We start from the raw sequence: 14,643 nt of genomic DNA, 5'->3' as shown, positions 1-14,643 counted from the left end.
GGACTGCAGCGCCCCCTACTGGTTCTGCATAATGGGCTAAAGTCTCATATTTCACCTTACACATAGCCACAGTGGAATCAGTTAGAACCCCAATGTTTCTATATATCTGTAACCTTGTTATGAGCTAAGGGGGCCCAGTCTGAAGGCCAGTTAGGGGGAGATTTGGGGTCAGTGCTTATTTGTATCCTGGGTACCCCTGGAACTATAGCAGGGTGACACCCCAATGTTTCTATATATCTGTAACCTTGTTATGAGCTAAGGGGGCCCAGTCTGAAGGCCAGTTAGGGGGAGATTTGGGGTCAGTGCTTATTTGTATCCTGGGTACCCCTGGAATTATAGCAGGGTGACACCCCAATGTTTCTATATATCTGTAACCTTGTTATGAGCTAAGGGGGCCCAGTCTGAAGGTCAGTTAGGGGGAGATTTGGGGTCAGTGCTTATTTGTATCCTGGGTACCCCTGGAATTATAGCAGGGTGACACCCCAATGTTTCTATATATCTGTAACCTTGTTATGAGCTAAGGGGCCCAGTCTGAAGGTCAGTTAGGGGGAGATTTGTGGTGAGTGCTTATTTGTATCCTGGGTACCCCTGGAATTATAGCAGGGTGACACCCCAATGTTTCTATATATCTGTAACCTTGTTATGAGCTAAGGGGGCCCAGTCTGAAGGTCAGTTAGGGGGAGATTTGGGGTGAGTGCTTATTTGTACCCTGGGTACCCCTGGAACTGTAGCAGGGTGACACCCCAATGTTTCTATATATCTGTAACCTTGTTATGAGCTAAGGGGGCCCAGTCTGAAGGTCAGTTAGGGGGAGATTTGGGGTGAGTGTTTATTTGTACCCTGGGTACCCCTGGAACTATAGCAGGGTGACACCCCAATGTTTCTATATATCTGTAACCTTGTTATGAGCTAAGGGGGCCCAGTCTGAAGGTCAGTTAGGGTGAGATTTGGGGTGAGTGCTTATTTGTACCCTGGGTACCCCTGGAACTATAGCAGGGTGACACCCCAATGTTTCTATATATCTGTAACCTTGTTATAAGCTAAGGGGGCCCAGTCTGAAGGCCAGTTAGGGGGAGATTTGGGGTGAGTGCTTATTTGTGCCCTGGGTACCCCTGGAACTATAGCAGGGTGACTGTTACCCCAGGCCCAGCCTGAAGACCATTTAAGGTGATATTTGGAACCCAGACCCACACCCCATGGTGGATTCAGGTGCACAAGGCTTGAGCTTTCAGTCGTGGGGAAACTAACAAACTGTATCAGGAATGATGACAGACCTGGCACACGCTGATGCACTTCTTTCCAGAATCAGATTAAATTTTATTCCAGGAGTTTTAGATCCAAACAAAGCTTTGCCGGAGCCAACACTCATGGAATAAACATTTCAATCGGATGTGGAATGAGGTGCATCTGTGTGTTCCAGGTCTGTCATCATTCTTGATATGGTCTATTGGATTCTCATGGTATGAAGGTGTCTCAACTGTGGCCAAGTCTTTGAAGACATTTTACTGGACTCTCCATGCTCAGAATGGCTTGTTCTGCTGTCCAGAAACACTTTGTATGGAGCCTGATCCCCAACATCAATGTCCAACCTCACTAATGTTCTTGTGGCTGAATGGAAGCAACTCCCAGCAACAATGTTCCAACATCTAGTGGGAACCTTCCCAGAAGCCTCTATTATTTAGAATAACCTGGCTGCACAGAGTCCTGACCTCAACCCAACTGAACCCCTGTGGGATGAATTGGAAACCTGACTGTGAGCCTTATCCCCAACATCATTGCCCAACCTCACTAATGTTCTTGTGGCTGAATGGAGGCAAATCCCAGCAACAATGTTCCATAATCTAGTGGGAACCTTCCCAGAAGAGTAGGGGCAGTTATAGCAGTAAAGAGGGGGGTTAATATTTATCCACTTGGTTTGGGCATGAGATGTTGGGCAGGCAGGTGCCACCATACTTTTACCAATATATTAAGTATACCTTAACCGGGACACATCACCTAATTTAGAGGAAAGGCTGGGAATAGGCCTTGTCTTGTGTTAACTTATTGGTGATTGTATCCAAGTTTACTGGGGCATCACTTATTGGTTGTTCCATTTCTCAACAATGTCTAAGATTGTATCAGCCAGGGAAAGTCCCAGTGTACAACAGTGAATTCGAGCATCTATCTAATGGAAGATATTAGGAGAAGCACAAAAATGAATGTGCACTGGCATGACTAAAGACACCTCCGTAGACACGTCTGTAGAAACCAGCGCATGTTGCAGGAATGTGGAAGCATGATGACCCCTATAAAGAAAATGTCTCACTCAAAGGTAAATTGGTTGCTCCCAAAGGGTTGGAAGATGACATTGATAAGCTTGAAGATGACATCCAAGTCCATGTAGAAAGCAATGTCGTATTATTATATTCCAACTGCTGGTAGAAGATATAGCTTATGTTGCATGGAGAAGAAGACATATGAACATTCTGGTGGATCCCTAGTGATTTCTTATTGGCTTAGGGGGTCACATGATTGAGCGCATGCTTATGAGAGTACTATACAAAGAAGTCCTAGTCCAGTGCACAAGGTGTTTAATTGCATGAGAAGACTCGATATTATGGCCCTTGGAAAAGGAAAGAATCCTATGTGGAATGAGCTGGAGTTCCTCTGCATTCCTGGAAGATTTCTTGGCACTCCACGCGCTTGCAGCAAATGCACTAAATGGCTTTACTTTTGAGGCAACAAGGAGTAGCAACTTGGTTTATAATAATGAGATCCTGGTACAGTATTGTGTTGACCAGATGGCACCATGGTCATACAAGAAGTTCTTGCTGGATTGGGTGGAATAAACCAACTATAAGGTCTTTCTAGGTTGAAGAACAATGGTCAGCGTGCGTATTCAGGTACAATGGCTTCATGGCCTAGCATTCCAATGATGATTGCCTCGTCTTGCACAAAAAGGGAGTCACTGGATAACTGGATACAGGGATATGAAATGTTATTGGCTCTGGTGAGCAGTTAGTCTGGTTAGGGTGAAACAGGCCCAGAAGACCATGGGTGGCTCCTACAGTGCAAATCAAATACTCAAAGGACCTTCAGCATTAACGAAGAGTGGAGCCTGGAAGGGAGGCCTGGAAGATTCTGACTTATGCGAGGGTGTGGATTGGATAGGAAGACAGCAGAGCCCGGGATCAGTCAGAGAAGAGACTGGCAAACGATTTTCTCAAATTGCGGATGGTCTCCGCTTTCGCCTCGTCTTCGTGGCCGCTGGTGCGTGCGGAAGGATCCGAGATATTGAAATTGTTGGTCAGTGACTGGGATTTGCTGCAAGGCAGAGAGAGAAAGAAGAACCAATCAGCAATATGGCAAAGGAGCTGGGCAGAGCTACAAGCTTCTGCTGCCCAGGGAATTATGGGATTTGCCGTTCTGAAGCAGCTGGAGAACCAAAGTGGTTACAGAGAAATGGGGTGACTTAATGCAGAGAAGGAATAGGGGGCCCAGAGGGACATGGACTCACGAGGAATTGGTTAATTACAGCACTCACTTGAGTATGGGTTGGGGTTTTGCAGTTGGCCCGGGTCCCGGTGGGTTCTGTGCCTGTCCCTGGGCAGGGGGTCTTGATGGCTGAGGGGAAACAGACTTGGGGGTTTGGGATGGTGGAGTTCCACTTGCAGTTCTGGGGAGCTGTGGGGAATTAGGAGACCGTTGTGTCTGTGGGGAGCCGGCCTGTGAAGTGTGAGGCTGTTGGCCTTGAGGAGAAAGCCTTGGTTGTGATGGAGGTCCTGTCCTCTGTGCAGGAGAGACTTGTCCCTGGCGAGGGCCACCTGTATAAAAGGATAATACATTTATATACATTCAGGCCCATCATCACATTTCCTTTATACCCTATCCACATGGTATTAGTCTAAATAAGTCCGCTACAAAACCTTTCCAAGGAGATCTTCTCAAGACTTGACCCCAAATTACCTGAGAGCTTCAGATCATCTCCCCCAACATTAGAGAAATGTAATAGGGTGTCGTATGCCTAATGGCCACTAGATGTCACCTATGTACTAGGATTATGCAGCAAATGAAGACCTGGTATTTCTATATAAGTGGATAATGTGCCTGAATGGTCCTGCAGAAGCCCCAGTTCTAGTTACCCATAGCAACCAGCAGTTTGGACCTGGCAATCTTTCTGCCTGGATGTTTCCTCCTATTGGATTCTTCAATTTTCTGTATTGTGTACCCAGCATGTTTATAACCCTGTGTAGAAAGGACACCTACCTTGAGGGGCAGGTCGAGGTTGAGCTGCACCTGGGGGTCCGGGCTGAGGCTGCATCTGTTGTTTTACAGCTTGAGGCTGGATCTGTTGGGGCTGAGATAATGAAGAGATGATAAATATATATCTATAATTGTCTCTGACAGTGCTTAATTTACTGATGCAGGAAGCGTCTTCTGAAGCTTTTCAGCTCAATGCTGAGCAGAGCTGAGAGGCATCAGGATATGCTTTCTACATTAGCAGCAGTTTTAGTCATTCTTTCTGGCTGTCACCAGGACTGAACAGCAGGGGGTCACTTGAAAGGGGGGTACATGTGCCCTAAAGGATAAGTAAACCTTTAAAATAAGTGAATGTAAAATTGATGAGAGTGCTATTCTAAGCACTTTTGTCATTTACATTCATTATTTATTTTCTTTTTATTCCAAGATATTAACGGATACATGTGCTGTTAATATGAATGAATTTTGTTCCAACAGCACCACCTGCTGGTCAGTTTCTGATCAGTCTGACCACCAAGTAGTCAAGGAAGTTGTCAGGAGAAAGAAAGAGGCTGCTCTGATGTTCTTCTGCTTAGGAAAGATTTGAGAAAGGTTTCTAATTGTTTTCCTAAGCAGAAGAACATCAGAGCAGCCTCTTTCTTTCTCCTGACAACTTCCTTGACTACTTGGTGGTCAGACTGGTCAGAAACTGACCAGCAGGTGGCGCTGTTGGAACAAAATTCATTCATATTAACAGCACATGTATCCCTTAATATCTTGGAATAAAAAGAAAATAAATAATGAATGTAAATGACAAAAGTGCTTTGAGTAGCCCCCTCATCAGTTTTACATTAAGCTATTTTAAAGGTTTACTTACCCTTTTAGTAACTGGCCTCAATGTCCAAAGAGAAATACGAGAGAGATAAAAAGAATGTATGTTCTGTATGTATTTCCCAGGGCAGTTCGTTACGCAGGAACCATTTGTGCTTATGGCTTCGGAAAATATCCTCGTCTGCCAAATAAAATGTATGCGGGATAAAGTCTATTTGTTCTCTGTAGTTCTTTCAAAGAGAGGGTCCAAGAGGGAATCACTGCTGGAGCTTGACCCCATCGCAAGGACATCATCTCCCGCTAATAAGGAACATACCTACGGAGCTTTGTAACGAGGGAGTTTGGAGCCTGGAACCCGGACAATATAGAAGAATTCCTGGAAATGGTCTCTGTGCTGGAACTATTAGTTCTGTAAATTTAAAGCACTGAGGGAATGCTGGGAATTGTAGTGCAATGATGGCTGGGCAGGCAGCAACCCACACTCGTTTACATTAATTAGTGGCTATGAGAATTTTAGCTCCTCCCAGAATTTTTTAATATACAAAAGGACAGGGTCGGACTGGGCCAGTGGGATACCGGGCAGCTGGCATTGGGGGGTCGGGGTGTGCGTGGGCCCCAGTTGTGTTAGTCTCGATGGGCCCCAGACCCACCCCAGTCCAGCACTGCAAGGATTGGACATCATAGTAAAGTACTGGGTGTAACTAATACTAATACCATTGCCAGGGGTCGGCCCGGAGATGCTGACGACGTCTGAACCTGTTGGGTCATTTTAGCAATAACCAAATCGGCCACTAGATGGCGATCTTCTTCCACGTGCTCCCCTATGAGTGGCATGGAACTGTCCATCACCTGCAGGGAGAGTGAGAGGGTGTGGTCAGTGTCATAGACAGAACAATATGGCCGATCACAGCCAGCGGTTCAGTAGACGTTGTTAGTGAGGAGCAAATTTTTGTCAGCAGGTATCACGCCATTTGCGGATTTTTTTCATGAAAAAAACAATTTTGCTGAAAAGAAAAAGTTGCCAAGACAAAAAATAGTTGCGCACGTAAAGCGTAAAGCGAAACGGGACAGATTTGCTCATCACTAGACGTTACACAGCCCAACAATCCTGATTGGAGAACTGGGAAATTGCACCCCTTTACCCCTGCAGTCACGTCCTGTAGTTCCCCTTTAAATCCCATAGATAATGTTATTAACTCACCTCAATGATATAATCCTTCCCGTCCTTACTGTGAACGGCCTTTACTGCGCAGATATCCAGCCCCCCAAACATTTCTGAGCAGGAATCGACCCAGAGACGGTACCTGAGAAATAAAAATGCTGTTAATTTTAGCCATTGTGCCTTGTGCAGGGGAATCCATTATGTGTCATAGTTTTATGGGATCTCTCTGTACAGACTATGAGCAAACTTAGGGGACTGTTCCTGCTGAATTGTGCTTAGTACAGGGAATACCTATGCTGCCATAGTTTTATGGGATCTCTCTGTACAGACTATGAGCAAACTTAGGGGCTGTTCCTGCTGAATTGTGCTTAATACAGGGAATACCTATGCTGCCATAGTTTTATGGGATCTCTCTGTACAGACTATGAGCAAACTTAGGGGCTGTTCCTGCTGAATTGTGCTTAGTACAGGGAATACCTATGCTGCCATAGTTTTATGGGATCTCTCTGTACAGACTATGAGCAAACTTAGGGGACTGTTCCTGCTGAATTGTGCTTAGTACAGGGAATACCTATGCTGCCATAGTTTTATGGGATCTCTCTGTACAGACTATGAGCAAATTTAGGGACTGTTCCTGCTGAATTGTGCTTAGTACAGGGAATACCTATGCTGCCATAGTTTTATGGGATCTCTCTGTACAGACTATGAGCAAACTTAGGGGACTGTTCCTGCTGAATTGTGCTTAGTACAGGGAATACCTATGCTGCCATAGTTTTATGGGATCTCTCTGTACAGACTATGAACAAACTTAGGGACTGTTCCTGCTGAATTGTGCTTAGTACAGGGGAATACCTATGCTGCCATAGTTTTATGGGATCTCTCTGTACAGACTATGAGCAAACTTAGGGGACTGTTCCTGCTGAATTGTGCTTAGTACAGAGGAATACCTATGCTGCCATAGTTTTATGGGATCTCTCTGTACAGACTATGAGCAAACTTAGGGGCTGTTCCTGCTGAATTGTGCTTAGTACAGGGGAATACCTATGCTGCCATAGTTTTATGGGATCTCTCTGTACAGACTATGAGCAAACTTAGGGACTGTTCCTGCTGAATTGTGCTTAGTACAGGGAATACCTATGCTGCCATAGTTTTTATGGGATCTCTCTGTACAGACTATGAGCAAACTTAGGGACTGTTCCTGCTGAATTGTGCTTAGTACAGGGAATACCTATGCTGCCATAGTTTTATGGGATCTCTCTGTACAGACTATGAGCAAACTTAGGGACTGTTCCTGCTGAATTGTGCTTAGTACAGGGAATACCTATGCTGCCATAGTTTTATGGGATCTCTCTGTACAGACTATGAGCAAACTTAGGGGTTGTTCCTGCTGAATTGTGCTTAGTACAGGGAATACCTATGCTGCCATAGTTTTATGGGATCTCTCTGTACAGACTATGCGCAAACTTAGGGACTGTTCCTGCTGAATTGTGCTTAGTACAGGGAATACCTATGCTGCCATAGTTTTATGGGATCTCTCTGTACAGACTATGAGCAAACTTAGGGGTTGTTCCTGCTGAATTGTGCTTAGTACAGGGAATACCTATGCTGCCATAGTTTTATGGGATCTCTCTGTACAGACTATGAGCAAACTTAGGGGCTGTTCCTGCTGAATTGGATGAGCCTCGCTCACCTGTCTGTCATGGCGATCTGTTCCAGCATTGCAGAGCCAGTGTTTGCTTTCCAGTTGCCAGAAATAGATGTTCTCCTGCAACATAAATTGAGACGTATTTCAAGTGACACACACTGTGCTATGAATAAATAATAATATATAATAAATTATACAGGAATGGGCTGGGCAGGTACTCGGGGTGATCCCTAGATCAGAACCATATGTCCCCCCCAATTAGGGCACCCGGCCCATTCAACCCAGCACTGGGTTTGAGATCCGTTATCCAGAAAGCTCAGAATTACAGAAAGGCCGTCTCCCATAGACTCCATCTTATCCAAATAATCCAAATTTTTAAAACCGATTTCCTTTTTCTCTGTAATAATAAAACAAAATCCCAACTAAGATATAATTAATCCTTATTGGAGGCAAAACCAGCCTATTGGGTTTATTTCATGTTTATATGATTTTCTAGTAGACTTAAGGTATGAAGAGCCAAGATACAGAAAGATTTGTTATCCGGAAAACCCCAGGTCCCGAGCATTCTGGATAACAGGTCCCATACCTGTAACATTAAATGATAGCAAGAGATCTGGGGGAGATTGGAGAAAGGTTTCTAATTGTTTTCCTAAGCAGAAGAACATCAGCCTCTTTCTTTCTCCTGACAACTTCCTTGACTACTTGGTGGTCAGACTGGTCAGAAACTGACCAGCAGGTGGCGCTGTTGGAACAAAATTCATTCATATTAACAGCACGTGTATCCTTTAATATCTTGGAATAAAAAGAAAATAAATAATGATTGTAAATGACAAAAGTTCTTAGAATAAGTTTTGCATTCACTTATTTCAAAGGTTTACTTATCCTTTAATAAGCTCCACGCAGGGGCCCCTGGGAGCCGAGGAAAATGACACTGATTGGTGACAATGGTCAACTTTGGGGGCAATTTAGCAGTTTGTTTATACAACAAAGAAATAGGAAAAAAAACGGGGCTCCTGATTTATTGCCACTTTAACCCTTTAGATACCCCACACTTAGAGGCAGATTTATTAAGAGTCGAATTGCGAATTCATGTGACTTTTTAAAAACTCCCATGAACTCAAAATTCGACCAATAGAAATGTTTTAATAAAATCGAATTTTCTCAGCTCGGATGAATTTAATTGACTCGAAAACTCGAACCGAAGTCGATTCGAATTAGAAAAACTCGAATCCGAACGAAAAAACTCAAATGCCAGGAAGGCTGCAAACATCGCCATATTGATCAAAGGACGTCTCCCATTGGCTGATACAGTAATTCGGCAGGTTTAAGGTGGTGAATTGTCAATTTCAAGTTCTTAAAGGGCCAGAGTGTGATAGATCTCGAAATTCGCTGTATTGCCCCCCCCCCCATATTCCATTAACCCCTGTGCATGGCATAGTCTGGTGCCAGTAGCTCAGGGGCCCCATGGGCCCAATAAGCCTAAGGCTGTGTGTTTACTGACAGCAGGTCATGCAGGTTCTCTGCACTCCTGGTTCTGACTCCAGAACAGAAATAGCTTCACAAATACAGAAAGCAATGGGAGATATCAGGCTATGGAGCGGTATAGAACTGCAGGGGAAGTCACATGATCTATCTATATAATTATAAATATCATTATTTATACAGAGCTGCTTGTATACACATCACTCTACATATTGTTCCTCTCAAGAATAATCTTGTGCAGCTATACATCTGGGGCCCGATCTACTGAACAGTGCTAAAGACTGGCGATTTGGGCTCTGCCTACAGCACTGCCAACTGTAACCCCTTATAGTCACCTCGGGTGAGAGCTGCCATGTGGTTTCCCTACTCCTAAGCCCTTGTTCTCTTACTTACATGTAGGCTTTGTAATTGTTCCCGATTTTCTGGATCCGGATGTCGTACTTGGAGTCTATGAAGGGCTCGGTGGTCACGTAGGTCTTGGCCATGGCCACCACACTAGCCATGTCCTGAAAATCATATTGGTTGTCCACTTTCACCTGAGGGAGAGGACAGAAGAGTTCTGTGTAACTGTCATTGTGTCTGTCCCTTTCTCTTCTCTGCACTGCTGGTTCTGACTCCTGATACAACTTCCCAATATCCATTCATTCCTCATTCTCACTGGGTTTATAGTTCTGTGTAACTGTCATTGTGTCTGTCCCTTTCTCTGCACTGCTGCCTCTGACTCCTGATACAACTTCCCAATATCCATTCATTCCTCATTCTCACTGGGTTTATAGTTCTGTGTAACTGTCATTGTGTCTGTCCCTTTCTCTGCACTGCTGCCTCTGACTCCTGATACAACTTCCCAATATCCATTCATTCCTCATTCTCACTGGGTTTATAGTTCTGTGTAACTGTCATTGTGTCTGTCCCTTTCTCTGCACTGCTGCCTCTGACTCCTGATACAACTTCCCAATATCCATTCATTCCTCATTCTCACTGGGTTTATAGTTCTGTGTAACTGTCATTGTGTCTGTCCCTTTCTCTTCTCTGCACTGCTGCTTCTGACTCCTGATACAACTTCCCAATATCCATTCATTCCTCATTCTCACTGGGTTTATAGTTCTGTGTAACTGTCATTGTGTCTGTCCCTTTCTCTGCACTGCTGCCTCTGACTCCTGATACAACTTCCCAATATCCATTCATTCCTCATTCTCACTGGGTTTATAGTTCTGTGTAACTGTCATTGTGTCTGTCCCTTTCTCTGCACTGCTGCCTCTGACTCCTGATACAACTTCCCAATATCCATTCATTCCTCATTCTCACTGGGTTTATAGTTCTGTGTAACTGTCATTGTGTCTGTCCCTTTCTCTGCACTGCTGCCTCTGACTCCTGATACAACTTCCCAATATCCATTCATTCCTCATTCTCACTGGGTTTATAGTTCTGTGTAACTGTCATTGTGTCTGTCCCTTTCTCTTCTCTGCACTGCTGCTTCTGACTCCTGATACAACTTCCCAATATCCATTCATTCCTCATTCTCACTGGGTTTATAGTTCTGTGTAACTGTCATTGTGTCTGTCCCTTTCTCTGCACTGCTGCCTCTGACTCCTGATACAACTTCCCAATATCCATTCATTCCTCATTCTCACTGGGTTTATAGTTCTGTGTAACTGTCATTGTGTCTGTCCCTTTCTCTTCTCTGCACTGCTGCTTCTGACTCCTGATACAACTTCCCAATATCCATTCATTCCTCATTCTCACTGGGTTTATAGTTCTGTGTAACTGTCATTGTGTCTGTCGCTTTCTCTGCACTGCTGCCTCTGACTCCTGATCATTTTACAACCAGTGAGAATGCAGAGTGAATGGATATTAGAAAGCTGCTTAGAATGATATTTTCTTTCATTAGGCAAAAACCTATTTTGGGTGCAGTTTCCCTTTAAATATGATGATTTTATTACAACATTTTTTCAGGCTTCATAAACACATTCAGATCTAATGGCATGTTAAATATTTTCAACATTCCAAAGATTCCTTAAATGCTTCTCGGCAGCTTTAGTCACCTCTATCACTTCCAGCAGATTCCATCTCAGCCTATAGTAATTTATTAATCCTCATACTGCGACTGATATATGTGTTATACCCTCCCCTGGCACAGCCCATACACTGTCATGTACTACTACTACTACTTCTATAGACACCATCTCTCCCTACTATACCTGCTATCCCACAGTCACACTCCCTTCCCAGAGACTATTATCCACTGTTACTATAGGCACCATCTCTCCCTACTATACCTGCTATCCCACAGTCACACTCCCTTCCCAGAGACTATTATCCCACTGTTACTATAGGTACCATCTCTCCCTACTATACCTGCTATCCCACAGTCACACTCCCTTCCCAGAGACTATTATCCACTGTTACTATAGGCACCATCTCTCCCTACTATACCTGCTATCCCACAGTCACAATCCCTTCCCAGAGACTATTATCCACTGTTACTATAGACACATCTCTCCCTACTATACCTGCTATCCCACAGTCACACTCCCTTCCCAGAGACTATTATCCACTGTTACTATAGACACCATCTCTCCCTACTATACCTGCTATCCCACAGTCACACTCCCTTCCCAGAGACTATTATCCACTGTTACTATAGGCACCATCTCTCCATACTATACCTGCTATCCCACAGTCCCACTCCCTTCCCAGAGACGATTATCCACTATTACTATAGACACCATCTCTCCCTACTATACCTGCTATCCCACAGTCACAATCCCTTCCCAGAGACTATTATCCACTATTACTATAGACACCATCTCTCCCTACTATACCTGCTATCCCACAGTCACAATCCCTTCCCAGAGACTATTATCCCACTGTTACTATAGACACCATCTCTCCCTACTATACCTGCTATCCCACAGTCCCACTCCCTTCCCAGAGACTATTATCCCACTGTTACTATAGACACCATCTTTCCCTACTATACCTGCTATCCCACAGTCACACTCCCTTCCCAGAGACTATTATCCCACTGTTACTATAGCACATCTCTCCCTACTATACCTGCTATCCCACAGTCACACTCCCTTCCCAGAGACTATTATTCCACTGTTACTATAGGCCCCCATCTCTCCCTACTATACCTGCTATCCCACAGTCACACTCCCTTCCCAGAGACTATTATCCACTGTTACTATAGGCACATCTCTCCCTACTATACCTGCTATCCCACAGTCACACTCCCTTCCCAGAGACTATTATCCACTGTTACTTTAGGCACCATCTCCTACTATACCTGCTATCCCACAGTCACACTCCCTTCCCAGAGACTATTATCCACTGTTACTAATAGGCACCATCTCTCCCTACTATACCTGCTATCCCACAGTCACACTCCCTTTCCAGAGACTATTATCCACTGTTACTATAGGCACCATCTCTCCCTACTATACCTGCTATCCAGCATCACACTTCCCTTCCCAGAGACTATTATCCCACTGTTACTATAGACACATCTCTCCCTACTATACCTGTTATCCCACAAGTCACACTTCCCCTTCCCAGAGACTATTATCCACTGTTACTATAGGCACCATCTCTCCTACTATACCTGCTATCCCACAGTCACACTCCCTTTCCCAGAGACTATTATCCACTGTTACTATAGGCACCAATCACTCTCCTCCTACATACCTGCTATCCCACAGTCACACTCCCTTCCCAGAGACTATTATCCACTGTTACTATAGACACATCTCTCCCTACTTACCTGCTTATCCCACAGTCACACTCCCTTCCAAGAACTATCATCCACTGTTACAATAGGCACCATCTCTCCCTACTATACCTGCTATCCCACAGTCACACTCCCTTCCCAGAGACTATTATCCATGTTACTATAGGCACATCTTCCCTACTAACCTGCTATCCACAGTCACACTCCCTTCCAGAGACTATTATCCACTGTTACTATAGACACCATCTCTCCCTACTATACTGCTATCCCACAGTCACACTCCCTTCCCAGAGACTATTATCCACTGTTACTATAGGCACCATCTCTCCCTACTATACTGCTATCCCACAGTCACACTCCCTTCCAGAGACTATTATCCCACTGTTACTATAGGCACCATCTCTCCCTACTATACTGCTATCCCACAGTCACACTCTCCTTCCCAGAGACTATTATCCACTGTTACTATAGGCACCATCTCTCCTACTATACCTGCTATCCACAGTCACACTCCCTTCCCAGAGACTATTATCCACTGTTACTATAGGCACCATCTCTCCCTACATACCTGCTATCCCACAGTCACACTCCCTTCCAGAGACTATTATCCACTGTTACTATAGGCACCATCTCTCCCTACTATACCTGCTATCCCACAGTCACACTCCCTTCCCAGAGACTATTATCCACTGTTACTATAGACACATCTCTCCCTACTATACCTGCTATCCCACAGTCACACTCCCTTTCCAGAGACTATTATCCACTGTTACTATAGGCACATCTCTCCTACTATACCTGCTATCCACAGTCACACTCCCTTCCCAGAGACTATTATCCACTGTTACTATAGACACATCTCTCCCTACTATACTGCTATCCCACAGTCACACTCCCTTCCCAGAGACTATTATCCACTGTTACTATAGGCACCCATCTCTCCCTACTAATACCTGCTATCCAAGTCACCCCTTCCCAGAGCTATTATCCACTTGTTACTATAGGCACCATCTCCCTACTATACTGCTATCCCAGTCACACTCCCTTCCCGAGACTATTATCCACTGTTCAACCCATCTCCCCTAATATACCGCTACCACAGTCACCTCCTTCCGAGACTATTATCATGTAACTTAGGCCCATCTCTCCCTATATACCTGCTATCCCACAGTCACCTCCCTTCCCAGAGACTATTATCCACTGTTACTATAGACACATCTCTCCCTACTATACTGCTATCCACAGTCACAACTCCTTCCAGAGACTATATCACGTTACTAAGGCACCATCCTCCCTACTATACCTGCTATCCCACAGTCACACTCCCTTCCCAGAGACTATTATCCACTGTTACTATAGGCACCATCTCTCCCTACTATACCTGCTATCCCACAGTCACACTCCCTTCCCAGAGACTATTATCCACTGTTACTATAGGCACCATCTCTCCCTACTATACCTGCTATCCCACAGTCACACTCCCTTCCCAGAGACTATTATCCACTGTTACTATAGGCACCATCTCTCCCTACTATACCTGCTATCCACAGTCACACTCCCTTCCCAGAGACTATT

At 44.7% G+C, this 14,643-nt stretch overlaps 1 protein-coding gene across 1 annotated transcript in view; it reads right to left on the bottom strand.

The window, feature by feature from the left end:
• Positions 1-2,604: 2,604 nt before the first annotated feature.
• LOC108712250 (synapsin-3) overlaps positions 2,605-14,643 on the bottom strand; it is a 145,749-nt gene continuing 133,710 nt past the window's right edge. Inside the window, exons 8-14 of the mRNA XM_041587896.1 lie at positions 9,732-9,874; positions 7,902-7,976; positions 6,251-6,353; positions 5,764-5,898; positions 4,246-4,336; positions 3,524-3,803; positions 2,605-3,303 (exon numbers count right to left, since the gene is read on the bottom strand). Of these exons, the coding sequence (XP_041443830.1) occupies positions 3,171-3,303; positions 3,524-3,803; positions 4,246-4,336; positions 5,764-5,898; positions 6,251-6,353; positions 7,902-7,976; positions 9,732-9,874 (960 nt within the window). The 3' untranslated portion in view covers positions 2,605-3,170. The remainder of the gene's footprint in view (positions 3,304-3,523; positions 3,804-4,245; positions 4,337-5,763; positions 5,899-6,250; positions 6,354-7,901; positions 7,977-9,731; positions 9,875-14,643) is intronic.

This window comes from Xenopus laevis, chromosome 3S (genome assembly GCF_017654675.1).
Source record: "Xenopus laevis strain J_2021 chromosome 3S, Xenopus_laevis_v10.1, whole genome shotgun sequence".
NCBI classification, from domain to species: domain Eukaryota; kingdom Metazoa; phylum Chordata; class Amphibia; order Anura; family Pipidae; genus Xenopus; species Xenopus laevis.
Note: the sequence above shows the minus strand (reverse complement) of the source record. Positions and strands in the feature narration are given on the sequence as shown.